At 45.6% G+C, this 27,731-nt stretch overlaps 1 protein-coding gene across 13 annotated transcripts in view; it reads right to left on the bottom strand.

Annotated features, from left to right (window-relative positions):
* CDH23 (cadherin related 23) overlaps window positions 1–27,731 on the bottom strand; it is a 509,234-nt gene that overhangs the window by 389,874 nt on the left and 91,629 nt on the right. For all 13 annotated transcript variants that reach the window (XR_005582753.1, XR_005582754.1, XM_039481222.1 and 10 more), the window contains exon 4: window positions 289–431. Coding sequence is in view for 11 of the 13 variants with exons in the window: in XM_039481222.1 (XP_039337156.1) it covers window positions 289–431 (143 nt within the window). In the remaining 2 variants the exon portion in view is untranslated. The remainder of the gene's footprint in view (window positions 1–288; window positions 432–27,731) is intronic.

The following is a 27,731-nucleotide window of genomic DNA, read 5'->3' as shown; positions in this document are numbered from 1 at the left end:
TGGAAAATTTCAATTGAATGTTTTTTTTTTTTTAAATGAATACCTAAACCTCAAAGTTACCACACAGAGAGAGCTCACTCCTCACAGGTAGGGCTTTGAGAAGGCTCCTGATCACCCCATACAAGAGGCAGACAGAAAGATGAGCAATAATTTCCATTCTGATGTTTGGTCAAGATCCTCTCCATTTGCCCCTTCCCTCCAGTTATCAGATGCCTTCCATAGGGAATATTTCTGACAAAAAACACATCAAGGTGTAGCAGCTTGTCTTCTAGCAGCAAATGGCATTACCTCTCTGTCCAAGGGCTGCCTGAGCCATACAACTCCAGTCACGCTTTCCACTGCAAAGAACCTGCTGGCCTCCTCCCCGACCACACCAAACACAAGACGGTCGTTGTCTAGGTCCCGGGCAAGCAACTGAGTCACTGATGAGCCTAGAACAACATAAGCGAGAAAAAAGCAAGTGGATGAGAGGAAGAAAGGAAGGAAATGTCAGACTCATGGAACTAATTAGCTTCTTATTGCCAAAATTGCATTGTTCGTTTTTAGAAAGTCTGTGTTGTGGCCCCATCTTTGCTCACTTTAAAAATTTACCCTCCAAAGATATTTAAGTATGCTGCAATGTTTCAAACAAACAATCCATGCTCTAAGTAGCAAGGGTGGAATTGAGGATGGCTTTACTGCTCTCTTCAGCAGAGCCACCACTGCCATGCTGAGTCCACATTTCCTAAAGCTGCACCCCTTGTAGGGAAGGAATTGTTGCATATGGGAAAGTCGAATTAGTTCAGTAAAAGTGGCAACATCCAGCTGTGCCAATCACTAGAAACAGAGATAATCCATGCGTCTTTTTGGGTAAAAATCTGCCAACAACATCCATCCTCAGAGCTGTCAGGCACTTTACTTTCATGTTGTTTAAGTTGTTGCTACTGAGTTTTAGTGCCTATGGAAGTAATAGGAACAACAACAGTCGCTAGACTCGGACAACTGAACAGCTGCTACGTGAGCTTCCTTAACTCAGTTCTACCAGTGTATCCACTCTCATTTCAATCCTAGAGCCCCATTTCACCCATCTGCCAATGTCTCTCTCGGTCTTCACTGGCAACATGCTCTCGCTGCATTTCAGGGTGTTTTTTGTGGACAGATACCCACTAGGGATTATGGGGATATCAAACTAATTTTCACTATGCTTGAGACAGAATTAGTACCCAAGAAACTGAACGTGGAGCCCAGGAGGTTAGGCAGCAAAGGTGGCTTTAAACCACTTATGTGTCACTCAGATTCTGGGCTGCCTAAGCACATAGAGTGGCCCCCACAACAAATTACAGCAGCCTTGGGGGACGTTCTAATTTACAATAGCCTTACATAGGCTGCCCCACAGCTCAGAGCAGTTCAGCATCTCTAACACTCAATGGTAGGGAGACAATTCCTCCCACACCCGACACACCTCCTCCTTCCATCCCTCCCTTCCTCCTTCCCTCCATGCCACCGGCTGCAAGGAAGGCAGTACAAGAACAGTTAACACATTAACAAGCCCACACTAAGACCACCACCACAAAACAAGGGGTGCACACACAACCACTACTCGGGTGCTTCACTAGTCACTGAGGCATAGCATACAGCACGTTGTTTTTATACAGGAGGCTAGAGAGGGATAAATGCAAACATCTGTTGGAATGATCATAATGAGAGCAGATCTTCCTAGAGGATTTAGAGCCCAAATATCTCAGTAATCTGAAGGGAGTTAGGACAGGGCCATCATCAGTTGTCACCAAACCTGCAATTTTTATTACTTTTATCCATTTTTCAGCAATTATCCACTGCCAGAAGCCATCCTTTTCAGCATCTTGAATAGCTTAGCATAGTGTTCAGAGCTTCTGCTCACACCTCTCTTTGTGCGTGTAATGGCAAGTGACCTTTCCTGAGTACATTAATTGAAGATGGACTTTTAATATTATAGTTAAGATTTTAAATGATCTAACTGCCTGGAGTTGCTGCTGACTTCCTGCTGGTGTTAGATACATAGGATGTTGGGAACATAGGCTCTTCCTGCATTTCTCCTCATCCTACGTATATATATCCTACGGTGACACCCTATACCCCATGTTCACTACTTTTATTATTTATATTATTTTATTATTTATTATTTTATAAGGTTATGATATATTTTGTACAAAGTATGCCATGTGAGATATCATTTGAAAACTCATAATCTACTGAACATCACTAACCTGTTAAGAGGTGTAGCTTTACACACAGTGTTGTTATATGAGATTTTACTGTACTGAGTAATATGCACAAACCAATTTATCAGAGACAAAGACACCCTAGCCCTCCAGCAAGGTGCTAAAGGGCTATTACCTGTTTAATTGGCCATTCACCCACCGGGGTGGGGGATAAACAAAATATTTCCATTTCCTCCCAGAAATGCTTCAACCCTCACATACACCAGAGACGGTTTGTCTGTACCCCAGTGGGGGGTAATCCTCAAAGAAGGGAGTGGGATATAAGAATGAGAGACAGTGACTTCCACCTCACCTCTTCCCCTCCATCTCTACTCGTGGCAGGTAGATCACTTAAAAGACAGAAGCAGCATCATTGAACTGGGGGAGTGGTTCTGGCCTGGAGGTTTTCCAGCTAATAAAGAAAGCTGTAAGCTTTTGGTGAGAAAAACTCCTCTTTTTGTTTTTAACCCTATTAGGCTTGGTAAAGTTAGGGACTAGCTCATGTTTTTATCTTTTTATTTCTTTTATAACCAATTCTGACTTTTATGCCTTATGACCTTGTAATCACTTACATTTATTAACTATGGAAAGATAAAATCTATCTTATTGTTTTATCTTAACCACTGTGTGTTTCAATTAAAGTGTGTGGGGAACCTCTACTGGATAAACAGAGCTGATGCATAATCATTACCAGTGTTGGAATGACAAACTCTCTATGAGCTTGTACTGTCCAGAGGGCAAGTAGTAGTACAAGACACACATTTCTGGGAAGTAAGGCTGGCTGGGACTGGGGATATGCGGTTTGTGCCCTGTATGTAACTCAGGGATGGCTGGGCATAGCATTCATGTATTCATCTGGGAGTGACTTTACATGCTAGTGGCTGTGAATGAGCAGAGCCCAGTGGGGTTGCTGTTCACCAGAAAAGCTGTGTAAAAGGCATCACAGGCTTGAGAGTTGAGGGGACATGTTTGCATATGGGCATGTTTGTTAGCCTGAGATACAATTTTGGGTTTGATACTCATGTCCTCACTAAAATGTGTGAACAAAGACTCTGTGTTGCATTTCCCACAACCACGTGGGGCAATGAAAGGAGATAAGGAAGAGAGTTAAAGTGTTGTTGGGCATGGTGGGAATATAATATACAAGTGTACACTTGAAGACTGCCTTGACTCTTATTTCAAGACAAGGTCAAGCAACCAGTTGATAAGGGCAAGGGGGATGGAGGGGGAAGGTATATCAAACACTACAAGCCAAAGAAAAGCCTGGCCTTGGCCAGTACACAACCTCACTCCCTATCCCTCCCATAAGGTATAAAAGAGGTAGTATCGAAGCCCCCAGACCCTCCAAGACGGAATATGACTATACGTTGTAAGGAGTGGGACTAACGGCATGCACTGCAGGTATAATTATGCCTGCTAAGGAAAGGGAAACTGGGACACTAGGAAAAAGGCTCTACTGGTGTGCAGAGCTATGAATATGCTTGCTTGATTAACCCCAATAAACATCGCCATGCCTGCACTTTGGACTTCTGGTCTTCTGCTTTCTGTCTGCAGCATAAGAACCAGGGCAGGGGCGAAGGAAAAGCTCCTAACAGGACACAGCTGTCCACCTTGTACCCTGGGGAATGTCACACCTATTCAACAGCACCACCCACAGGCAGTGCTAGAGTCAGGAACCAGTGCAGACAAACGGGATCAGAAATATTAGCACTGGAACATTTAGGCTCTTTCTTCCTCCTCAGGTACATTGGTAATAACATAACTGTGTTTGTTAGCGAGTAGCAGAGTAACAGAGGTGTTTTTGTCGAATAGAGGGGAGATTTGAGTGGTTTGAGGGAATTCTAGTGTCCAACGTGAGAGACAATTAGTCGTGGTTAGAGCCAGATGTTAGCACTACCTGAGCTTCTGCATTGCATCTCCGTCCCATCCTTCGGTACAGTCTGCTGTTCCAGACTTGGTCACCTTCTGAACTGGGCGTCAGACCAAATCATGCAGTGGTTTTGTGATGTGGACAAGTAAGAATTAGACCAGGACTTTATTTTTTCCCCTACAACACATAACCCAGATCTTGTGCAGTGAAAGGCTCATCATGTTGCTTTAGTGAGGCATTATCCAAAAGTGCTAACAAGCACTCCACATAATGTACAGTTTCATTCACTGGATTCCCTTTATGGCAGTCTCTGTAATCATCAAACAACTCACTTTCTAGGAATAGTTGCCATTAGGCAGCTCAGAACTTTGCCTATCGATATTGTTGATATTGTACAGTACAAACAATATGGCCTAAATCCTTCCTTGAGTTCTACTTGTGCAACCCCATACCCTACATTTAAAAAACGATTAAAGAGAATAGGCCTGATTTACCCCTTATTTGCACTAAATGTACACAAGAGTAATTCCACGGAATGCAACGGAGTTCATTTCTCATTTACACTATTTTATATATATATATTATATATATCCTACCCTCTGTCCCCCTGCCAAAACCCTACCTCACCTTAAAAACAAAATTGTCCAGCATCTGCTCTATGGTCAAGTAATATTGAAATCGGTGTGTATGCAGGCAACATGGCTGAGAGAGTCATAGATGTTATACATGCACCAGGCATATATGAGTTTACGCTTGCTCCATGAATGTGACATGTATGAAAGTCTGTACATATCTGCCTTTGAGGGCGGAAGTGTGTGACAGAAGGTTGTGTGTGCAATGCACATATGAGTATAAGTGTGCATGGTTTTACCATCCATACGAGTTGTGCTCACGTGTGTGGCTGGAGGGTTGCAAACCTTTTTCCTCATGCATTCGAGGCAAGATGCTGAACTAGGAATAAAAAAAAAAGTTTGGTATGCTTTGTATAAAGCAGTCCTACAAAAAAGAATGGAAGCAAGAGAAAGACAGCTATGACTTTGATTTCATCACTGCAAGAGAGAAAACCTCCGCAGTTGCTTGGTAAAGAGAAGGCAAAAACATCAGGAGCCGGAATGAAATGGATCAAAATGCACAGTATGTTTCTGTATCAAAGTCAGGGAAGCCCTGAGGAATTCCAGCCCTCAGTCAGACCATGTGACATACATAAAGCCCCCTATATTGCCAGAAGCCATTTCTCAGCCAAGGGAAAGCAGAGTGGGGGTTGTAAGCGCAAATGGGAGCTTAGATTCCCCCTCACATTCATGGGAAGAAAGGTCAGGAAGGTTACACCTCAGTGGAGGCTGACACTCCAAGCACTGCCTGTGCCCAACGTGCTGAGTTTGCTAATTCTTGCCTGCATGGAAAACTCTCTCCCTTGCATAAGGCTTTGCAGAAAGATCTCTGCTTCCTAGTGGGGTTTTAGACGTTGCTTCTCCCCTAAACTGTACCTCTATTTACAACACTGTATAAAGCAGGTACCTGATCCTATATGAGGCTGGTACTCTCTGGCTCACCTCCACTGGCATTCTGTGCCGCCACTCAGGAGAGCTGGATTTTGTGGCAATGGAGGGGTGAAACTTGGTTTCTAGAGTGGAAGTCAGGAAGGCATATGCATAGAGTGACATTAAGGCAAGTAAAGACAAGGAAGGCAGAAAAGGAGAGAACACTGCATTAATATTCTTATGGATCATGACAACCTCAGAGTATAGTTAATGGGCCTGACTACCCCTCAGAAGCTTGTTTGCTTGCAATGGCAAGTGAAGCCAATGGCATTAGTGGATGTGTATCTAAGGGATAATCAGAGCCAATAGGAGCACTTTACAAGAGTTGAACCTATCTTTTAAATATGACAGAAAAGTAGCACAAGTGACAGCCAGTGTTTAATCATTCTGGTAACAGTGCACAGCTGGCCAAGGGCACAGTGAGAGGGGCAAAAATTCCTTGGTACGACAGCAAGGCCATTCCTACGTATTCCTGGTACAAATCTATGCACATTGGTAAGTCTTAGGGCCTGTCTACACTACAAAGTTGGTTTAAGGCAGCTTATGCTGGCCTAACTATGGAGGTGTACACACTGCTGGGCTCCTTCCGCTGCTTTAACTCACCTGCTACCCCAACCTAATAAAACCACCTGGATGAGAGGCATAGAGCTTTTTGCGCCGTAGTTAGAGCGATGCAGTGTCAGTGTAGACACTGCATTGCTTACATCGCCCTAAGTGGCTTCCAGGAGGTGTCCCACAATGCCCACCGTGACCACTCTGGTCACAGCCAGGTACACAGGTGAACGCCCCTCCGCCTTTAAAGCCCCAGGACGTTTTAAAATTGCTTTTCCTGTTTGCTCAGTGTGGAGAGCAACTGCCCAGCTGACCATGCCAGTTCCACACAGCAAATATGCTCCTGCCTGGAGCACACGGGAGATGGTGGATCTCCTCAGTCTGTGGGTAGGGGAGGCTGTGCAGTCACAGCTCCACTCCAACCGCAGGAACTTTGAGATCTATGGCCAGATCGCTTGAGGCCTGGTGGGGAAGGGCTATGACAGGGACACCCAGCAGTGCCATGTGAAAATCAAGGGGCTGAGGCAGGCGTACCAGAAGGCAAGAGAGGCAAAGAGATGCTCTGGTGCAGAGCGCAGACATGCTGTATCTACAAGGAGCTACATGCCATCCTCAGAGACAACCCCACTTCTACTGCCAAGAGCCCCCTGGATCCTTTGGAGGGGCTCGAGTCGCTGGCCACTGGAGTGAACCCAGCGGATGCTGTGCTAGATGAGGAAGTGCGGGCAGAGGAGGATAGTAGATAGGCAAAAGGGAGATTCAATGGCATGGCAAGCCAGGATTTCTTTGTGAGTCATGAGCAGTCTAGTCAGTCCGAGCAGCCCAGCTCTGCAGACCCTGATGCAGGGGAGGGAATCTCTGGTAATGTCTCTGCTTCAATACTGCAGGGACACATCCGGTCATGTTCTGCTTTTTTAACTGGGCTACAAGAAGTAGTGAAATAACCAACACAGGAACAGTTTCTATCTGCTTTTCTTTGCCTTGTACAGCTAGGTAGAGGGGGCCCTGCAGAAAAGTTTGTTTATGCAGAATGAGATGTCCCGTGACTCCTCCATAGAGATCTCTAGGAAAAATTTTCTGGCACTAACCTGCAATCCTCCGCCAAAGGTTTCTTGGGAGGGCTGCTTTGTTTCTTCCCCTCAGAAGGAAACTTTGCCACACCACTCAGCAATTACTTCAGCAGGGACCATAGCAGCACACAGAGCAGCAGCATACAGTCTCTTTCTGTAGCCACATGCATGCTGGAGCTGGACCTTTGCAGCCTTGGTTAACTTCAGGAGTGAGATATCAGCTGCAAGTAATCAGGGCCGTCTCCAGACCCCAGCGCGCCAAGCGCGTGCTTGGGGCGGCATACCGCGGGAGGGCGGCAGGCGGCTCCGGTGGACCTCCCGCAGGCATGCCTGCGGAGGGTCCATTGGTCCCGCGGCTCCGGTGGAGCATCCGCAGGCGTGCCCGCGGAGGGTCCGTTGGTCCCGCGGCTCCGGTGGAGCATCTGCAGGCGTAGTCTGCAGGAGGTCCACCGGAGCCGCGGGACCGGCGACCGCCAGAGCGTCCCCCGCGGCGTGCCGCCCTGCTTGGGGCGGCGCAATTCCTAGAGCCGCCCCTGCAAGCAATCACCCCTGCTCCACAGGAAGGAGACTGAATGCAATTCCTTCCATAGCTTGTCATTCTGCTTAGTCCTGAAATCCACCAGAGACCCCTGGAGATCAACAGGAGGCACTCGGCATTCGTAGCCCTTGCCACTGGAAGACAAACTCAGATCCCTGCAAAGCATCATGTTTGTGCAAGACTGCCCTCAGGCCTGCATATCTTCAGCAACAGGGAGAGCTTTTTCAGGGGAAATAAAATAGAGAAAAGTTTCAGAGTGGTAGCCGTGTTAGTTTGTATCAGCAAAAACAATGAGAAGTCCTTGTGGCACCTTAGAGACCATCAAATTTATTTGGGCATAAGCTTTTGTGGGCTAGAACCCACTTCATCAGATGCATGGAGTGGAAAATACAGGAGCAGGTATAAATACATGAAAAGATGTGAGTTACCTTACTAAGTGTGAGGTCAGTCTAACGAGACAATTCAATCGACAGCAGGATACCGAGGGGGGGGGGGGAAATAACTTGAAGTGGTAATGAGAGTGGCCCATTTCAGACAGTTGACAAGAAGGTGGGAGTAACAGTGGGGGAAATTAGTATTGGGGAAATTAAGTTTAGGTTTTGTAATGACCCAACCACTCCCAGTCTTTATTCAGGCCTAAGGTGATGGTGTTCAGTTTGCAAATTAATTCCAGTTCTGCAGTTTCACATTGGAGTCTGTTTTTGACATTTTTTTGTTGAACAATTGCCACTTTTAGGTCTGTTATTGAGTGACCATTGAGATTGAAGTGTTCTCCTACTGTTTTTTTGAATATTATGATTCCTGATGTCAGATTTGTGTTCATTTATTCTTTTGCATAGAAACTGCCCGGTTTGGCCAATGTACATGGCAGAGGGGCATTGCTGTCACATGATGGCATATATCACATTGGTAGATGTGCAGGTGAAAGAGACCCTGATCGTGTGGCTGATGTGGTTAGATCCTATGATGGTGTCCCTTGAGTAGATATGAGGGTAGAGTTGACACCGGGGTTTGTTGTAGGGTTTGGTTCCTGTGCTGGTATTTTTGTTGTGCGATGTGTAGTTGCTGGTGAGTAGTTACTTCAGGTTGGGGGGCTGTCTGTAAGCGCGGACTGGCCTGTTCCCCAAGGTCTGTGAGAGTGAGGGATCGTCCTTCAGGGTAGGTTGTAGATCCTTGATGCTGCACTGGAGAGGTTTTAGTTGGGGGCTGTAGGTGACAGCTAGTGGCGTTCTGTTACTTTCTTTGTTGGGCCTGTCTTGTAGTAGGTAACAGAACACCACTACATATATTTTTGCAAATATTACTAGCAATACGTGTTAAATTCTGGTATGCTGTGTAAATCAGCTGTGGCCAGAATGAGGGATGATAGATTAGAGAGTGGTGGGGAACTTCACTGCTTACTGTCAGACCTTCTCATATTTGGCTCTTTTAAAAGTTATTACACTTTCTTTAGAAAAACTTCTATATTAGGCCCTAGGTTTGAGCTAGACTCCAATGAGACTAACTCAACCTTAATTCTTTTTTAATCCAATTTTTTGTTAATTCCCCTTTTCCCTTTTTGAGTGAGTGCAAAGAATTTAAATTATTTTGATGTATAAATGCCCCTTGCCAGCCCCAAGCATACAAAAATCTTGAGCCAGGACCTGCCAAATGATCATGTGTGTTTAAAATGTTTTTAGGGTTCTTTTTATTTGACTTTTTGATTTTGAGCCTCTAGGGATCATGTTTCCAACTCTCTCTGCAACCAGGAGGGCTAGAAACTTACTTTCAAAGCTGAGCTTCTCAAGTAATCCCAAGACTCCAGAAGGTTGGGCTTTAAGAAAAAACACCAAAAGTAGCGAGATTCTGATAAAATTGTGAGAGTTAGCAAGAGGGGGGGAGCCTGGTTCAAGGCTCTGCAAGAGGGGAGCCTGGGTCAGATAGAACTAATGAGGCCCACCAAGTTAGCTTTCCTCTCCTCCCAACGTTAATAACTCTACAGCTGTTTGTGATGGTGGAAGTGTGTCATTTGGCTAGCCACCTTCTGCATGCCCCCACATGTCCTGATGTCATGCTACAGGCAGCCTGCCTCCGTTTCCCTATTCAAAGGGTTCCTTAAATAAAATTCACATAGTCGATTTTTGTCCAATAAACTTCCCTTCATCCCAGGTCTAATTTATTGACCACAAACAAAACTCAGTCCAGGGGCTTCTCTTCTCCCCGAATCTGTTTGTTGCAGTACTCCCCTGCCTAGACACTCCATCCTTTCCTGGTGGGAGTTTTTTTCTACTCCCATGGAGTCTTCTCTCCCTAGCCCTCAGCCTTCTTCAGCACTCTGGCTCTGGTTCCCAGGGTCCAAACCCTTTTTCTTGGTCAAGGATCTCCTGCTCGAGCCTCCTGCTCACTGCAGCTGTTCTGCAATCTCTGCCACAGCTTCCTCTGGTTCTCTCCCTGGGCCCCTGTGACACTAAGCACTCCTGTATTCACACCGCACACACTATTGTAATAATCTTTGTATAAAATATGCCTTGTGAGGTATCATCTGAAACCTCATAACTCACTGGTAAACAATATCATGCTGAAATGTCTGTAGCAACAATGTGTGTAAAGTTACAAAATCCCCGCTGTATAACATGAAAGGCACATGTTCAAACTCCCATAGCACCAATTAAGGCAAAATGGGCCAAGCAGGTCTTAAAGGGATGTGTTCACCTCAAACTTGCATATCAACTGTAAACAGAGTCCTCAGGCAAGGAAAGGGGGAAGGCCAGAGACAAAGAAAATCTGCATATCAGCAAACAGGGGAGGGAAAACAGCATGGGACTTCTTTTACTGGGAGACTTCATGCTGCCTTACTCTCAGGGGGAAAGAATTCTTACCTAGGAGTCACTCTCAAGAGCTTGCATTTCAAAGGGGGAAATGAGTGAGGGGAAACATCCCAAGTCTTTCTCCCTGTCACACACACTCACTCTCTCTCAAAGACACCAAAAGAAACAGCCTTTGGACTTTGTGGAAGAGATCCTGACCTAAAGACTTTGGTCAGCAATGCTGTTGGAAGCATATGGTAAGAACCTTACCTTGAATCAAGTCTAGTTTGTCAAGTTTTAGTATCAGAAAACATTTCCCTTGTTACCATTTCTGACCTTCTTGCCTATGCTTATACTCACTTACAAATCCATCTTTTTGGTTAATAAACTTGTTTTATTGTTTAATCCAATCCAGTGTGTTTAAGTTAAGTTGTCTGGGTGGCTCCATTTAAGGCAGCAAGTTGTTGTGTATTGTTCGCTTAGAAGAATAATAGACTTAATATCTCTGGACTTTCCAGGAGAGAGCTGGACAGTACAGAACACACATTTTGGGGGGGAACGGGGAGGAATCCAGGACTTGGGGAGTGCTGGGGTCACCTTGTAGTAGTAACCAAGGCAGGTGAGAGCCAGAGTGTGACCAGAGCATGGCTGGCAGGCTGCAGTTATACACAGACCAGGGGCGGCTCTAGGATTTCCGCCGCCCCAAGCAGGGCGGGACGCCACAGGGGGGCGCTCTGGCGGTCGCCGATCCCGCGGCTCCGGTGGACCTCCCGCAGGCATGCCTGCGGATGCTCCACCGGAGCCGTGGGACTAGCGGACCCTCCGCAGGCACGTCTGCGGGAGGTCCACCGGAGCCGCCTGCCGCCCGCCGCCCTCCCGCGGGACGCCACCCCAACGCGCGCTTGGCGTGCTGGCGTCTGGAGCCGGCCTGACACAGACACTCGAGCGCCTGCATGCTGGTGGCTGTTTGTCAGTAGCAAGGTGTTACAGGGTAGGTGATGATACAGCCCCTCACTGGTCTGGATAATATCCTGGATATCACAGCCCCCTTTCTCCAACTTCCTGCTGTTCTTATAGGGGAAATTACCTGATCCCTGCTCACCTGTGACTCCATAGTAACCAAGGTTGGTTAGCCCAAGGCCTCTAGGCCTTCAAGGGGGCAAGGAGCCTGTTACACAGCTATGCATGTGTTGAAACCAGAGGTGGTAGACAGCAAAGGAGGAAAAATCCATATTTTATCCATATAAAAGCTTTAAACTAACTCCCCTGCTCACTCCCACCAATGCTCCTGAAGATTTCTGCAGTCTCCATCATTCCTTCATACCTCACTACCATCCTGCCCCCATCCATGTGCCCCCTCCCCCTGCATTGTCTAGAGCTCCCTCCCTCCCATTCTGAGCTGGGGAAGCATGGCACCATGCTATGCCCACCACATAACCTGAGTCTTCTGCCCCCCCCCACATGTTTTCTCCCCAAGCCCCCCCACCGTCCTTGGCCTCATTTCCATGCCCCTTCACAAATTCTCACTCGACCACAGTTCCCTCAGATGTCCTCCCTCCCCCACAATTTTATATTATATGTATTATATATTCTGGAGTCAGGAGCTCACTTCAGATTTATCAAAAAATATTGTTCACGCTAACCTGAAAAAACAAGTCTTTATATTTTCTTTAATCGCCAACCAGCCTTTCCAAAATGTACTAAAGACTCTTGCCAGCAAGACCTACAAAAGCAGATTTGAATTTTCTAGGCCAAGCCATTTTAAATATATGATGAGCCACGAAAAACTTAGAATATGTTTTAAAGTAAACTCCAGGATCATCTGCAAAGCTGCATAACTCAACTCTGTCTTTTTTTTTTTTTAAACCAAAATTCCTAGGAAAAAAGTTTACTTGAGGATGAGATGTAGCAGTGGAGTAACGCACATCTGTTTGAAAGAAAGGGAGAGATATGAAATATTTCTCATTGCTGGTGGAACCAGTAGAAAAAAACCCAAACCACAAAAACCCAATCCCAGTAGTTCTGGTTCATGCCCACAAAAGACAATTTTCACTTAGCATCTCATTTTTTAAAGTGTCAACAGTGCTGAACTCATTGAAGAAGCACAAAGCTAACAACTCCTCCTGCTCCAAGGAGCTTACAGGTCCAAAGACACACACTGAGAAGACAGGACACAACTGCGAAATCCAGAACTAGTGCAGGGTTGTTTTCTACTTTTCCAGTTCATAATATCACCCTTGCTGTGGGACCTGTGGGCACCCTTTCTTCTCCCTCTCTCACTTCCCTTGTTGTGCTGTTTATCAGCTGCACTAGCTGTGGCTCTCCACCGCTGGTCCCCAACCAGGGTCCATGTTTAAGATACTTCAGCAGGGGCTGGTAGAGCCCCCACCTTTGCCGCTCTGTCATTCTGAGCTACCCCATGACAGTTCTGGTAACTTTCCTGTACTGGGCAGCCTGAGAGTGAACATACCAGCAGGCTAGAGAAGTACCTACCAGGTATAGCAAAAGGGATGAGTTACAATAATTCCATAATTGAGCTGGAAAAATCCCAGGTTCAGCAGTAGCTCAGAAGGCCAAGAGCGGAGCAGGATTAGACGTTGGGATGGGTGAGAAGACTACCCAGAGTTGGCACAGAGAACCCAGGGTCCATTGATCCCAAGGTGGGCCACAGAGCCAAGATTAGGGATACTACCCCTCCTGGCAACCAGGGGTGCTCCAGAGGGGGCTACATTTAAAAACCAATTACAATACCAACTCTGGGTAGTCTTCTCCTTGTAACTCATCCCTTGCTATATCTGGTAGTACTTCTCTAGCCTGCTGCTATGTTCACTCTCAGGCTGCCCTGTACACGAAAGTTACCAGCAATGCAAAGTTTGGGACCTTGTAAGCAAGCTCAAATGCCAAATAATACACACTGTCCAGACTGAAAAAGTTCTAGTTAACCCTCAAGGCCTGCCAGTTCGGTTACTAGGCATCAGTGCTACTTTTGAGGAGGAAGGATCATCCTGGGAGGCAAGGCAAAGGACAGCCATTCAGGAAACCTAGCTGTTACTGCTGATCGTGCCACAGACTTCCAGTCTGGCTATGGGCAAGAAGCGCATCCCCTCTGTGCCCTCATCTGTAATGCAGGGATATTAATATTTCCTTGCTGGACAGAGGCATTGAGAGGCACAATTCATGAATATTTAAGAAAGGGCTCAAGATCATCAGATGATGGTTCCTGTATCATTGGAAAATTTTAAACATGGATTCGTTACAAGGAGTCGTATTTCCTCTTAGATGGGCTACGCAGGGATTGAACCCAGCTCCATGTGTGCACAGGTGGATACTGTGCAGAGCCCACTTTTCAGGGGCTAGAGAGGAAAAGGAACATGACATCTCACCAGTAATGTGCTGGACATTGAGAAGAACGGAGTAGTCTACATGTGTCAACTGCTTTAGCAGAAGGACAAAGGAAACCAGGACAAATAATCTTTTTGTAGTGCAAAGTTATAGGCTCCATTTGTTTCCCCTCAGGAATCAGACAGGACAGTTAAGTGTCTTGATTTCTCCAGATAATCACAATTTATCTTGTCTTCTTTTGCTTTCCCTCTTTCAATCATGGCTGCTGCTCTCTCACTTTCTTCTTCTTGGATTCTTGAACTTAGACTGACCTCAGGGGATTTTTTTTCAGGGGATTTTTAGTTTTTCAAGTAGAAAACTCCTATCTCAACGTCTTGCTTTCATCTCTAAATCTGGGGTTTTCTAGCACAGCAAATACCGATTATCACGGACCACAAAGCGCTGGGCTTGACAGAATGACCTTTCAAAGGTTGCCAAGTTTCCCCCACCCTTCCCCCTGGAAACTAAGAATGCTTTTCAGAGAGGCGTTGCTTGGTAACTCAATGCTTTTATAACTTCCCCTCCCTCCACCTGCATCAGAGCTGCAGAGGAGTGAGAAAAAGGTGCTGCTTTGTGTCCAATTGCCTGGAATGGACTTTCTAGCATCACCATTAACCACTTTCCTTTTTTAAAAAATAATGTATTTGAAAGAAGAGGCAATGATTCCCTGAGAAGAATAAAGATCCTCAAAATGCAGCAGAGTTTTCAAAAACATTGGACCTCAGAAGCAGGAAAGAACCAGAGGGTACAACATGGAAAATTACACCAGAGAGAGGACCAAGATGCTGGGAACTGGTACAAGAGGTGGGACAGGGCATTGGGCATTGGTATGGAGACTAAGGAGGATGCTGGGAACTGGTACAAGAGGTGGGACAGGGCACTGGTATTGAAGATTTGGGGGGATGGGAGGAGGATGCTGGGAACCAATACCAAAGATGGGATTTTTAGTTATTTGTTTTAAAAAACACTCTCAATGAGCCTGTTCCAAAGCTCATTGGAGTCAGTGTAAGACTCTCTACTGCCTTCAGTGGGCTTTGGGTCAGGTCTTCTGACCCCAAATACATTTAATATTTATGGTTTAAAATCTCATTTTAAAAAGGCACTTTGTTTCCCTAGCCTTGGCCCCTTCATTGGTCTCACTCCACCTGGCCTTATGACTGAATGTTTTAGCTCATTCTCTGTACAGTTTCTTTACACTGCTGTTTCTTGTCATTTATGCCATGGGCACGCCACAATCTGGAGATAACTCAGCAAAGCTTCAGCTTATGGAAAAGAAGCTTTACTAAATAGAACTGAATACTCTCAAGTGGAGGGGTGGGAAAGAAGGAACCAGCACTTCATTCCCAAACTGCACAAAGCACACTGAGCAAGGGGGCAGAAGGCAGAAGCAGCTCTTTGTACCATGGCCTTTGCCCATATTTGCTTTCCAAGGGGGCTGTCTGAGAGCTCTTTAAGACAACAGCTATTAGAGTACTCTGGAAAAGCACAAATGTAAGTTCAAGATACTTCAGATCTTTTTGCAGAGTCTTACACATGACATATAATAAAATCACTATGTGGCCCTCCCCAGCAAAGGGCAATCCCGAGGAGCACTCAATACATACAGCACCAGGTCTCAGGGCTTCATTTTATTACAAAGTATCTTGCTCCAGTAAAAGCTTCCTGTCAAAACAAAGCTAAAAGGGGATGGCATAGTCAGCGAAATTCTCTGCTGGAGATGATCAGCAAGTCAAACACTGGTGCTGGCTTTTCTGCATTTCTTTTTTTAGGACTGGATAATGAACATCATCATTTAGGGCCTGTGTACTGATGCAGAGTCCCATTGACTTCAGTGGCAATCCAGGCTTGGCATGGCAGCCCTCACTCGAGTGACACTGATTGCAGGACTGAGGTGTGAGTTATGCATGCTGTGGTCAGGACAAACATCTCAGGTGTTAGGACATAAGATGATCATTGTAGGGGCGAAGAAGCAATCCTTATTCCACAGGCTGCCCAGTTCATTATAGCAGGGAGGCTTCCAATACACCTCCACCCTGGAGACAGTTTGCAGGATCTAATCGTTAAAGGCAAATCCTATGTTCCTAATTCTTCACCTGTTCCATTTTCCTTCTATGTTTGCACAATCCATGTAATTCTTTCCTCCCCAAGCACACCTTAAAAAAATGCTTCCTCCCCTCACCTTTAAAAAAATGTTTCTTTGATGTTTTCCCTAAAGATAATTTAATGCCAACATTTCTGCATCACTGGGCAATCCTATGACAGCCAACCTGTGTGCCTATGAGGGATGAAGAGGACAACAATTCTCTGAGGGGGAAAAAATCTGGTTTCCAGCTAAACGACACAGCAAGCAAGAAATGCTCCCACTATTTGTACATTGATTTATTCTGCTTTTGTCAGGCTCACAGAGATGAATGGCACAGGGCTAGGAGATACAGCTACATGGAGAATGGGAGTTGCCCTTCTAGATGCAAAAAATGTATCAGGAATATGGGATCAGCACAGCGGGCTCACAAAAAAATATCACCCCAGTATATACACTAGATAGATAGGCAAATGCAACTGAATAAACCAGGTGGTAAAATCTAGGTAAAGGATATTGATATATTTAATAATAAAACCTGACAGTCCCACATGACATTCTCATAAGCAAAACTTACGTTAAGCATTTCCAGACTGGATTCCTTATTTACACTATCTCAGTTTAAAAAATAGACCACTGAGGAATTATGTATTCTTTCTTATTCATTCCATCTCCTGTTCTGAGTCCAGGCATCTGAGCAAATGGAAAAATCTCTCCCCTTCTCCCCAAAAAAATCTTACTAAAGTTGCCATTTGTTTTTAACTGCACGGATTTGTCCTCTCTCTCCCAGTCAGCTCCCTCTTTCGTAGAATCACAGAAGTTTGTGTTGGAAGGGACCTTGAGAAGTCAGCAAGTCCAGCCCCCAGCTCCGAGGCAGGACAGAGTACACCTAGACCATCCTTGACAGGTGTTTGTCTAACCTGTTTTTAAAAACCTCCAATGATGGGGATTCCACAACCTCCCTTAGAAAACTATTCCAGAGTTTTGCTACCCTTATAGTTAGAAAGTATTTCCTAATATCAAACCTAAATCTCCTTTGCTGCAGATTAAGCCCAGGTCCAGTGGACATGAAGAACAATGGATCACAGCCCTTTTTATAAATAACCCTTAACATTTTCCTGGTTGTGCAGTAGCAGTTTGTTAACAAACTCTTTTCCCAATGTCAGCAATGCTCCTCTGCCATGTACATTGGCCAAATCAGACAGTCTCTACGCAAAAGACTAAATGGACACAAATCAGACATCAAGAATTGTAGCATTCAAAAACCAGTAGGAGAGCACTTCAATCTCCCTGGACACTCAATAGCAGACTTAAAAGTGGCCATTCTTCAACAAAAAAAACTTCAAAAACAGACTCCAACGTGAAACTGCAGAACTGGAATTAATTTGCAAACTTGACACCATCAAATTAGGCCTGAATAAAGACTGAGAGTGGCTGGGTCACTACAAAAAGTAATTTTCCCTCTTGATATTCACCAGTTCTTGTCAACTGTTGGGAATAGGCTACATCTACCTTATTTGAATTGGCCTGGTTAGCACTGACCCCCCACTTGGTAAGGCAACTCCTATCTTTTCATGTGCTTATACACACACACACACACACACACACACACACCTGCCTACTGTATTTTTCACTCCATGTATCTGTTGAAGTGGGTTTTAGTCCATGAAAGCTTACGCCCAAATAAATGTGTTAGTCTCTAAGGTGCCACAAGGACTCCTCCTTGTTTTTGTTGATTCAGACTAACACAGCTACCCCCCTGAAACCTTTCCCCAAACTGGCACATTCCTGCTGAGATTATCAATGATGTAGGTGCACAAATAAGGAAGTAACAGGTAGCATTATTGATTCCAGTTCCACTAGAAACATCCTGGCATGCTGGAGTGAGATGGGGGAGAAAATAAACACTTTGCTAAATTGAAAAAGGTTTAAAACAATTGAAAGACTTATTAGCTTTAAAGAAGGCATTGTGAAACTACACCCCATATTCATCACAGTAATATTATTATGATATGATTATGGCATAATTATGATGCATTTTGTACAAGATGGGTCATGTAATGGGTCATTGGTAAGTTGTGATTTGCTCAATATGATTATCCTATTTGTATTCATATATCATTTTTGTATCTGAAGTTATAAATATTGACTGTGTATCTGTATTTCAAATGTGGGTACACCTGGGTAACACCCACTAGGCAAAGTGCTTCCAGCCTAGACAGCTGGTGGGGAAGGGCCTATTCAGGGTAATGGTCCATTAGAAAAAATGATAGGCCTTAGGAGAAGCTTATCCCCCACCTGGTGAGCCTCCCTGAGAATGCTCCAGACTGCCTGTAAGTAATGGCTGCTATGACTCTGCAAGGGCATGTGACCAGACCACATGACTTTAGACTCCATTTTGGGTACCTGTATTTTTCCACAAACTGTGCTGGGAACTGTTTTTTAAACAAAGGGTTCCCGCCATATGGAAGAGCTATGTAAGGCAGGGAGTGACATCATCTGTTGTTCTTCACTCCTGCACAACTCAACACCTGAGAGAAGCTCCAAAAGAAAAGGACTTGGAATGGAGGTCGGGATCCCAAGCTGCAAAGCAAGTGCAGCTTGTGCCTTGAGAATCTGCAAGTCTGCTTTGATCAGTTTGCTATCACTTATAATCACTTAAAATCTATTTTTGTACTTAATAAACTTGTTTTATGTTTTAATCTAAACCAGTGTGCCTTTGAGTGAAGTGTCTGGGGAAAAATCTCACCTCTGTGAGCAAAGGCTGTTTCATACCCTTCCCACATTGAGGGGAAGGCAAACTATACATTAATGAGCTTACTTTGTACAGATCCCTGTGCAATGTACGGCAGTATAATTCTGGGTTTATACTCCAGTGGGGGGTGCATGCCTGAGGAGCTGGGGATTATCTTAGCTATCGCTTCCACAGGTGCCAACTTTCCAAAGTGCCGAGGAGTGCTCAATCCCTGGCTCTGCCCCAGGTCCCGCCCCCACTCCACTCCTTCCCCCAAGGCCCCATCCACACCCCACCTTTTCCTGCCCCTACTCCACCCCCACCCCGCCTCTTCCCACCCAGTTCCTCCCTGTCCCCCGAGTGTGCCACATCCCTCACTCCTCCTCGCTGTGAAACAGCTCACTGTGGCAGGCGGAAGGTGCAGGGAGGGAGGGGGAGGCACTGATGGGTGGGGACCATCAGTGGGCGGGAGGCACTGGGTGGGGGAAGAGCTGATTGGGGGCTGCCGGTGGGTGCTCAGCACCCACCATTTTTTCCCCCTGGGTGCTCCAGTCCCAGAGCACCCACGGAGTCAGCACCTATGATAGCCTCTCTATTGTTGGTTCACGCAGTGGCAGGCCAAAGCCTGCATGTAACTGCAGCTGGGTGTGTCCCTGCCTGTGTGAATGCTGGTGGGAGTATAGGACCGGGAGCGGTCTACTGCTTGTCACAGCAGCATAGTGTGAGAGGGAGCCCAGCAGGGGTGGCTCCAGGCCCAAGCACGCCAAGCGCGTGCTTGGGGCAGCATGCCGCGGGGGCGCGCTCCACCGAAGCCGTGGGACCAGCGGACCCTCCGCAGGCACGCCTGCGGGAGGTCCACTGGAGCCGCGGGACCAGCAAGCGGCAGAGCGACCCCCCCAGCATGACGCTGTGCTTGGGGCGGCGAAATGTCTAGAGCCGCCCCTGGAGCCCAGGCTGGTGAGTCAGAGGGCTCCGTGGTACCCCAGTTCCAGGTATGGAACCTGGGGGAAACCTGTCACAGGCATGACAAACAATAAGATCAAATTACAGAACAATAAGGAGTAGAGAAAATGAAACACTGTATAAGGATGGCATCAGTGTCTATTTAACCATCCCCAGATTGATAGAAGTTCCTATGCTAAAAGGCCCCTTTAAAAAAAAAAATCATTGCCTCTCCATACTGCCTGGAAGCCTAATTACCAACAATGATCACAGAACCATATATTTTACGTTAAAATTAATACATCACATTTGGAATGATATCACACTAATTTATCACAAGATTTATGAAACTTGCACATTTTCTAATGAGATTTATGCAAATATTGCTCCATCCATTGTTTGTGCCATAAAAAGTTCCATCTCAGAAGCTGCACCGTCAAACAATCTCATTCACTTTTATGGATATCCATCCTTGCCCCTTTAGTCTCTTGAAAAGATGATGGATCAAAGGGTGGCTATATTTTAGATCTCCGTATGCACCACAGAATGATCATATAGTTCCAAAATTAGCCATCAAAACAAGCATAAAAAATTATATCCTCCTATCAGTAGATGATGGCTCATCTAGCATAAGGTTGGGATCCCTTAATAAAAACATTTCAAGAGTCTTCAGGAGAACATTTTCAACTAATCTGAAGGAAATTAGCTAGCAACCCACTTTTGAGAAGGGCTGGAGAACTATAGAGGTACCAGAGAATTGGGGGGAAAAACAAATATTTACCCTCTGGAAAGTCTAAAGTCAGTCCCCGGTAAAGTAATAGAATAAATATTATGAGAAAAAGATGTAAACGTATAAAAGAAACATGAGCAATGAGCATCATGGAGTTATAAAGGAAGAAATCACACCGGATAAACTTGATTTTTATGACAGAACTATAAAATGAGTGGAGGAAAGGAATGTACAAGATGTACCATCAGTTGTACTGTCTTACAAAATTAATTCAAAGTGGCTCAGTTATAAGCACTGTTTCAGAGCATGAAAACTCACTTAAGGACATTGTGAGCAGGTGATATTCCCACTCTGTTCCGGGTAAAGTCTGCTCATGTTGTATAAAGTCATATGTACTCCCCAGCTTGGGTTAGCTTTACTGGTAACTCAAACAACAACAGGACACAAGCCTCAGCCTAAGCTTCTCCCCAGCTCTAGCAGTTCCTAAGGTTTCTTAATGGCAAATGTGATTTTGAAGGGCATAGACAAGGTGCCATGCCACGAAGCGGGGGTGTGATAATCTCTGATTCAACTGTAGTTGGACTACTGCATTGGTTTCTGGGCATCTCAAATTGGACAGCATGCAGTGCTTAATTTGTAATGAAAGAGGTGCCGGGGCTCACGTTATTAGGTGCCAGGGCTCAAGCAATTTTTTTTTACTTTCATAACTGATGTGGCAAGCCCAGAGGTGCTGGGCTCAGCCCTGGCAAGCCCCCATACAAATTAAGTGCTGAGATTGTGCAGAGAAGAGTATCAAAACGTGATTAGAGGGCTGGGCGGGAGCTTCTTTTTCTTTTTTTTTTAAATCAGTCAGCTACATAGAACTTGGCTTCAGTGGAGCCATCCTGTTGGCCATATACAACTATTTGCAAGGTGTTTCCACCAAGAACGAAGAGGTTTTAGGCTGGGGGGAGGAGAGTGACTAGAAGTAAAGGAAAAAATGTGGATGGGCTATTAGCAGAAAGTTCCTCACAGTGAGATCTATTAAGGTGCTGAAGGGTCTCCAGGAAGCAGTGGACAAAGCCCTATTCACTTGGAACTTTTAAAACTAAATGGGGCAGGGGGACAAACAAAAAAGAAAAAACCTAAAGTATACACCATTGGGAACGATCCTGATCCGGCTCCACATGCATGGATTAGATGCACAGTCTTTTCCATCTCTAATTTCTATTATGCTGTGAACATTGCAGTGAAGAGGGGATGACAAAGAGAGAAATTACAATCCAGGAATGAAAACAACATGGAGATTGAAATCCCTTTCTCACACTAAGAGAGTAGAGGTCCCCTCCCCTCCATTTTAAGGCCCGGGGCGGGGAGGGGAACAGAGAAGAAACAGTGGGAAAGAAGGGTTTGCCTGGGGACTGAATGAATATGGAGAGTGAAATCCCTCTGGCTTTCAACTCTGAAGTAGATTGTATGTTTTCCAAGATGTGGCAGCACTCTCTTTATGAAGTAGGTGTTAGGGTGGTGTTGGTAATCCTAAGGCTGACTTAACATGAAAGCAGAAATCCCTATTTACTATTGGAAATATCAAATCAGAAAACTTGCCTGGCATGGAGTGTCCACCTTGCATTGTTTTTTGGTGAACCCTCCAGACCAGAGACTCAAAAACAAGGGACCTATGGCTGTTTGCAGCGTGGGTGGGGAGAATCCTGGGACTCGGGATGCTTTTTTGGAGAAAAAGAAATTTAATGAATTTTAGGGCTAATTTGCTTTACTTGAGATAGCTTTGGCCAGCTGGCCAAGAAAAGAAACTCAGAGATCAAATCCTACTCCTGTGAATACAGAAACCCCCTCCTCTGTACATGTGTACATACATATATGTACATATATTCCTGCACCTACATCAACAGAACCTTATAAACATCCTACTTAAGTGCTCTATATACATACCCACTCACTCCTCTTGGCAAAGCTACTTGAAGTCTGACTAACATTTCTGACACAAAGTTTGAACCCTAAATCCACAGAATATCCTCTTTTTTTTTAAAATGTAATTTTGCAGATAAAAATATCCCATCTCCATCCATGGCCATCTCTGAAACTTCAGGGGAGGGAGATTTAAAACATTCCTCCCAGAATATATCGTCTGTGGGGTGTGGGGAATCCCTTCCTGATGCCCTGAAGCATGAGCTCTTAGAAACATGCACTGGAAGTGAGACCCAGGGCTGTTGAGCCCTGCCCCCTACCATCACAAGCAGCCCCATCATACAACTGAACTCATAAGCTTGTCCATCTCTCTCTTAAAAGTGATTAAGTTGTTTGCTCTTACCTGGGGCTTCCTCCTTCCTTTATTTTTATTCAGTTTTGTGGCAAGAATTGGGCTCTGAAGTCATACTACAGAACACCCTGAAACTCATTGACATAGAATTGTATTATAACAGACCCCAGTCTTATCTTAGATAGGCCTGATATTGTGCAAAAAAAAAGTTTTGTAGTGCTGGTAAACATGACAACCCCATCACAGTCCTAAAGGGCAAGCATTATGGTTGCTTCTGTTAGTGCTATAGAATCATAGAAGATTGGGGTTGGAAGAGACCTCAGGAGGTCATCTAGTTCAACTGCCTGCTCAAACCAGGACCAATACCAACTAAATTATCCCAGCCAGGACTTTGTCAAACTGGGCCTTAACAACCTCCAAGGATGGAAATTCCACCACCTCCGTAGGTAACCCATTCCAGTGCTTTACCACCCTCTTAGTGAAATAGTATTTCCTAATATCCAACCCAGACCTCCCCCACTGCAACTTGAGACCATAACTCCTTGTTCTGTCATCTGCCACCACTGAGAACAGCCGAGCTCCATCCTCTTTGGAACCCCCCTTCAGGTAGCTGAAGGCTTCTATCAAATCCCCCCTCACTCTTCCCTTCTGCAGACTAAACAAGCCCAGTTCCCTCAGCCTCTCCTCGTAAGTCATGTGCCCCAGCTCTCTAATCATTTTCATTGCCCTCTGCTGGACTCTCTCCAATTTGTTCACATCTGTGGTGGGGGGGGGGGGGCGGAAACTGGATGCAATACTCCAGGTGTGGCATCATCAGTGCCGAATAGAGGGGAATAATCACTTCCCTCCATCTGCTGGCAAGGCTCCTACTAATGCAGCCCAATATGCCACTGGCCTTCTTGGCAACAAGGGCACACTGCTGACTCATATCCAGCTTCTCATCCACTGGAATCCCCAGGTCCTTTTCTGCAGAACTGCTGCTTAGCCAGTCGGTCCCCAGCCTGTAGCGGTGGAGGAGATTCTTCCGTCCTAAGTGCAGGACTCTTGTTGAACCTCATCAGATTTCTTTTAGCCCAATCCTCCAATTTGTCTAGGTCATTCTGGATCCTACCCCTACCCTCCAGCGTATCTACCTCTCCCCCCAGCTTAATATTATCTGTGAACTTGCTGAGGGTGCAATCCATCTCATCATCTAGATCCTTAATAAAGATGTTGAACAAAACCGGCCCCAGGACCGACCCCTCAGGCACTCCGCATGATACTGGCTGCCAACTAGACATTGAGCCATTGATCACTATGTGGGCATCTAATCCCTGGAGGGGATCTCTCTCTCTCTCTTCCATGTCATGCAATTTAATTAACCTTTACTCTCAGACCAACAGAGACTCAGTAAAGTCATACGTAACAGGGTGGTCTTCCCCTTTAAGAGCGAGGAGAGGAATCCAGCAGTCAAGTGCTGGGCATCAGCCAACCCAGCTGTAGAGCGTCAAGTGATTGGGACAGATGAGTCCCAGGTGTGGGAAATAAAGGAGGCCCCCAGGTCCATGCAAGAGTCTAGGACCCGAAGAAAGGTATGAGCACACTCTTGTAGCTACAGCAGAGGATTATAAAGAGGCAGTAATAAACTGAGCCCTGAGGCAAGGGCTATCAACTGAACTGGGCGTGGCCGATTGTCCCAGGCTGGTGATTGGCGCCTCCAGCATGGTTAGAGAGAATGCAGGGTAGTTCAATTCAAGGGGTTACACAACAAATTTAAAACAACAAAAGGCTCACAGTGACCATTTGTGGACCAGATCAGTTCTAATCCCTAGTGTCCATTCAATGTTGATTGTTAATACATGGTCCTCTAGGAAAGAAAGAAAGAAAGAAAGAAAGAAACATGGCTGTTGGTTATGAGCATGCTTCTGAAATCAGGCTTATCTGTAACAGGCAGAGGTCATTCTACTCTTGTCGTCCTTACTCTCTGGGCTGTCTCTTCCAGTGCTTCCTGCAGGCTGGAACTTTGAAACAACACTTGCTGACGTCCCTGGGCTAAAACTTCCTTCCTCTAGTCCTGAGCCTTAACCCAGCCCTCTAGCTGCCTCTGAACTCTAACTCCAAGATTCTCCAGAGACTTCCAGGAAAAACTGCCTCAGATGGGAGTTCTGCAAGCATACTTTTTGTGCTTGCCCTACTCTTCAAGAAAGGAAGCTCCTTAAACAGGTTTAAGTCAGGTCTTTCCTTGTACATGCTTGATACATACTGGTTCCACCCTCTGAAATAATCTGACTGAGGGCTGCAAGGGAGGGTGTAACAGGATAGCCTGCCCCTTTGAGGACCAGGTGGTCCAGGGCTAGCCATCCCTGTTTAATTAGCCATGTCCTGCATACCTATGTTGTGCATAGGATTTAAAAAAGGAGGAAGCCCACCAGTTAGGGGCTGGTTGTGGAGGACAGGAGTTGACCTAGATTGTGGCTGGAGAGCTGAGCTACAGGAGTGGAGCTAACTTTTGAGAGCAGCCCCTTGGACATGGGGTGGAATCCAGAGAAGCAATCCTCAAGCCAGTATGCGACAGACTAACAACATAACTTAACAATTAAGTTAAACCTTGTTGAATTAGTTTTAATACTTTTGGGGTGCATTGTATTAAAAATGTAATTGTGTAGGTGTTATTGTGGAATTGTATATACTTGCTCTAGGAGACTGACTAATGCAATCTCTGCAGGGTATTAGGAGCTTCAAAGGGCTTTTTGGAACAATACTCATGATGGGGATTTCCTACAAAGTACATGGGGGTAAGGGGAATGCAAATGACCCACTTGTAGCTTCAAAAGGGTGGATTCAAAGGGTTTTTCTCCACAGGGTGTCTGTTACCTACTGCTGGAAACTCCAGATCAGCCCTCTACCCCACTCCACCCCAAACCATATAAGCGTGTTCTAAACATGTCGTGAGGGTACTTGTTCTGAGCTGAAGCAGTAACCACAAGGAATCCTCTTGGGTGAAGGTCTGAAGGACTTACCTGGCAGAATCCATGATAGGGTTGGGGTGATCTCGGGTAAGCTTATTAGCATGCATATAAGTTCTTGGTTTTAATACATTTTCTCTGTAGTGCTTTTTACCTTCAGAAATAAATGGGCTTGCATAGAAAGTGCAGTGTGGTACTTCTAACTGTTGACAATTACTCGGTCAGCAGTCTCTGAAGAGAAAGCAAGCGGGTGTGCTTGGGCAGCCTGTCTCTGCTGGGAATAACACAGTGAAGGCAAGGAATGGTCCAGCCTGGAAATATCCCAGTCACAAGGGAGCGAGACGCAGGTTTCTACACGAGCAAGACAACTGCTGGGGAGCTGGAGGTCTGAAAGTGGGTACCCTAGACCACTGAGGGGAAATGCAGGTGCGGTTGCCCTGAACTGTGACACAGCGTTCCACAAGAGGAACGGGGAACTGAAGAGAAGCCCAGGAGGGGCAGAAGACCATTGTGGTTTATGTTGTACTTGGACTCCCAGTGGACAAAAGCCCACAGAGCCTGTGCTTTGATAAGAGTGAGAAGAACTGCGAGTTGAACCCAGGAGGGGTGCACGACCTACGTTAACATGGGATTATTGGGGAAGGTGGTGTTTATTTGGGGAATACAAGTATCCCAGAGGGGGACTGAACTTTTAAGTGACTTGGCCGGAGGGTTAGGCTATGATAGACCCAGATGACGGTGACCAACAAGAGGCGGAAGCCAAGGGGAAGACCCAACCACCCCACACCCAGCTACAAGGGGGCGATGACTAGTGAATTACTTCTGTGCATGTGGGACCTTACTCTGGGATGAGACTCCAATAATGGACGGATTTAGTGGTCCATCAAAACATCCTGACCAATCCAAGGATAACAGCTTGATCCCCTGCTGGAAAGACACTGATATCCCCTTCAGAGTCCATTACAATATTGCTGTCAGTGCTGTGGAGAAAAGCTGGGCTTTCCTGAACAGTAAGTACAAGCTTTGCTTGAAAGAAAAGTGTCCGTCAGACTTACAAGTGGTATCGGATATTGCTGCCATAACAGAACTGGGCCCCCAGAAGGCAGTACCTGCACCTCTGAGCAGGGATACACCTTCAAGCACCACACAGGACATCATTCCTAGGAGCTTTATTTTGCATAATATCAAACACAGCAGCAACAAACAGCAGATACAGGCATAGTTATCAAAGCACCAACCCTACTATTGACATACAGGTACGGCAACAGGAGAGCAAGCCCTACCAATCCATTGGAACACAAAGTTCAACCATCACCACTCTTCTTCCATCATTCTGCCAAGTCAGTTCTTTAATGAGCAGGAGACAGAGAGCTCCTCTTACCAATAGTTCTTCAAAGGGCAACATAATCAGTTATAGATATTTCTCAATAAGGTATTTAGTAAGTGGTGGGTAAGGGAATTGAACAGCTGTCTTCTCCCACTTCAATTAGGAATCCAGGCCAACTTACAGTTTTTCATCTAATCACCAGTTTTCTTGGCTGGTTCCACTTGCCTTTCTACTTACACAGTGAAGTTTCATAAAATGAAATGGGGTGGGGATAAGTGGAGACCTGAAAGAAGAGGAAGAAACTGGATGGCAGTGGGGACAAACTGCTGGACAGTTCCAGGGACAGAGTGGAAGACAGAGAGAACAGTTTCAGACTTGCTATTACACTTTCCTTCACACAGATCCTCATTCAAGTTTTCTTCTGTTCCACATGGAGTGTGTGGGGTATGGGAGTGGGGGTGCGGACTTCTAAGTCAAAGTTACAAACAATGGAGGGCAAAACACTGGGAAGAGACAACACTTGTATAAAATCTTCATTTCCACACAGTCTCCCTGTGGCAGTTACACAGAGCACCAAGATCCAATTTTATCATTTGCATAAAGCCGTGCCTAGGGTGACTTTAATCTCATTGGGTGAATTATCAGTGAATAGTGCTTGTGAAGAGTACTAGACAGCTCTGGAAACTGACAAAGTCCTGTTTGCTCACAGGACAGATAGAATGATCTTTCCGAGGAACGTGCCTCAACCCTGATCTG

Source organism: Mauremys reevesii, linkage group 7, assembly GCF_016161935.1.
Source record: "Mauremys reevesii isolate NIE-2019 linkage group 7, ASM1616193v1, whole genome shotgun sequence".
NCBI classification, from domain to species: Eukaryota; Metazoa; Chordata; order Testudines; family Geoemydidae; genus Mauremys; species Mauremys reevesii.
This window is presented reverse-complemented; position numbering and strand designations above follow the sequence as displayed.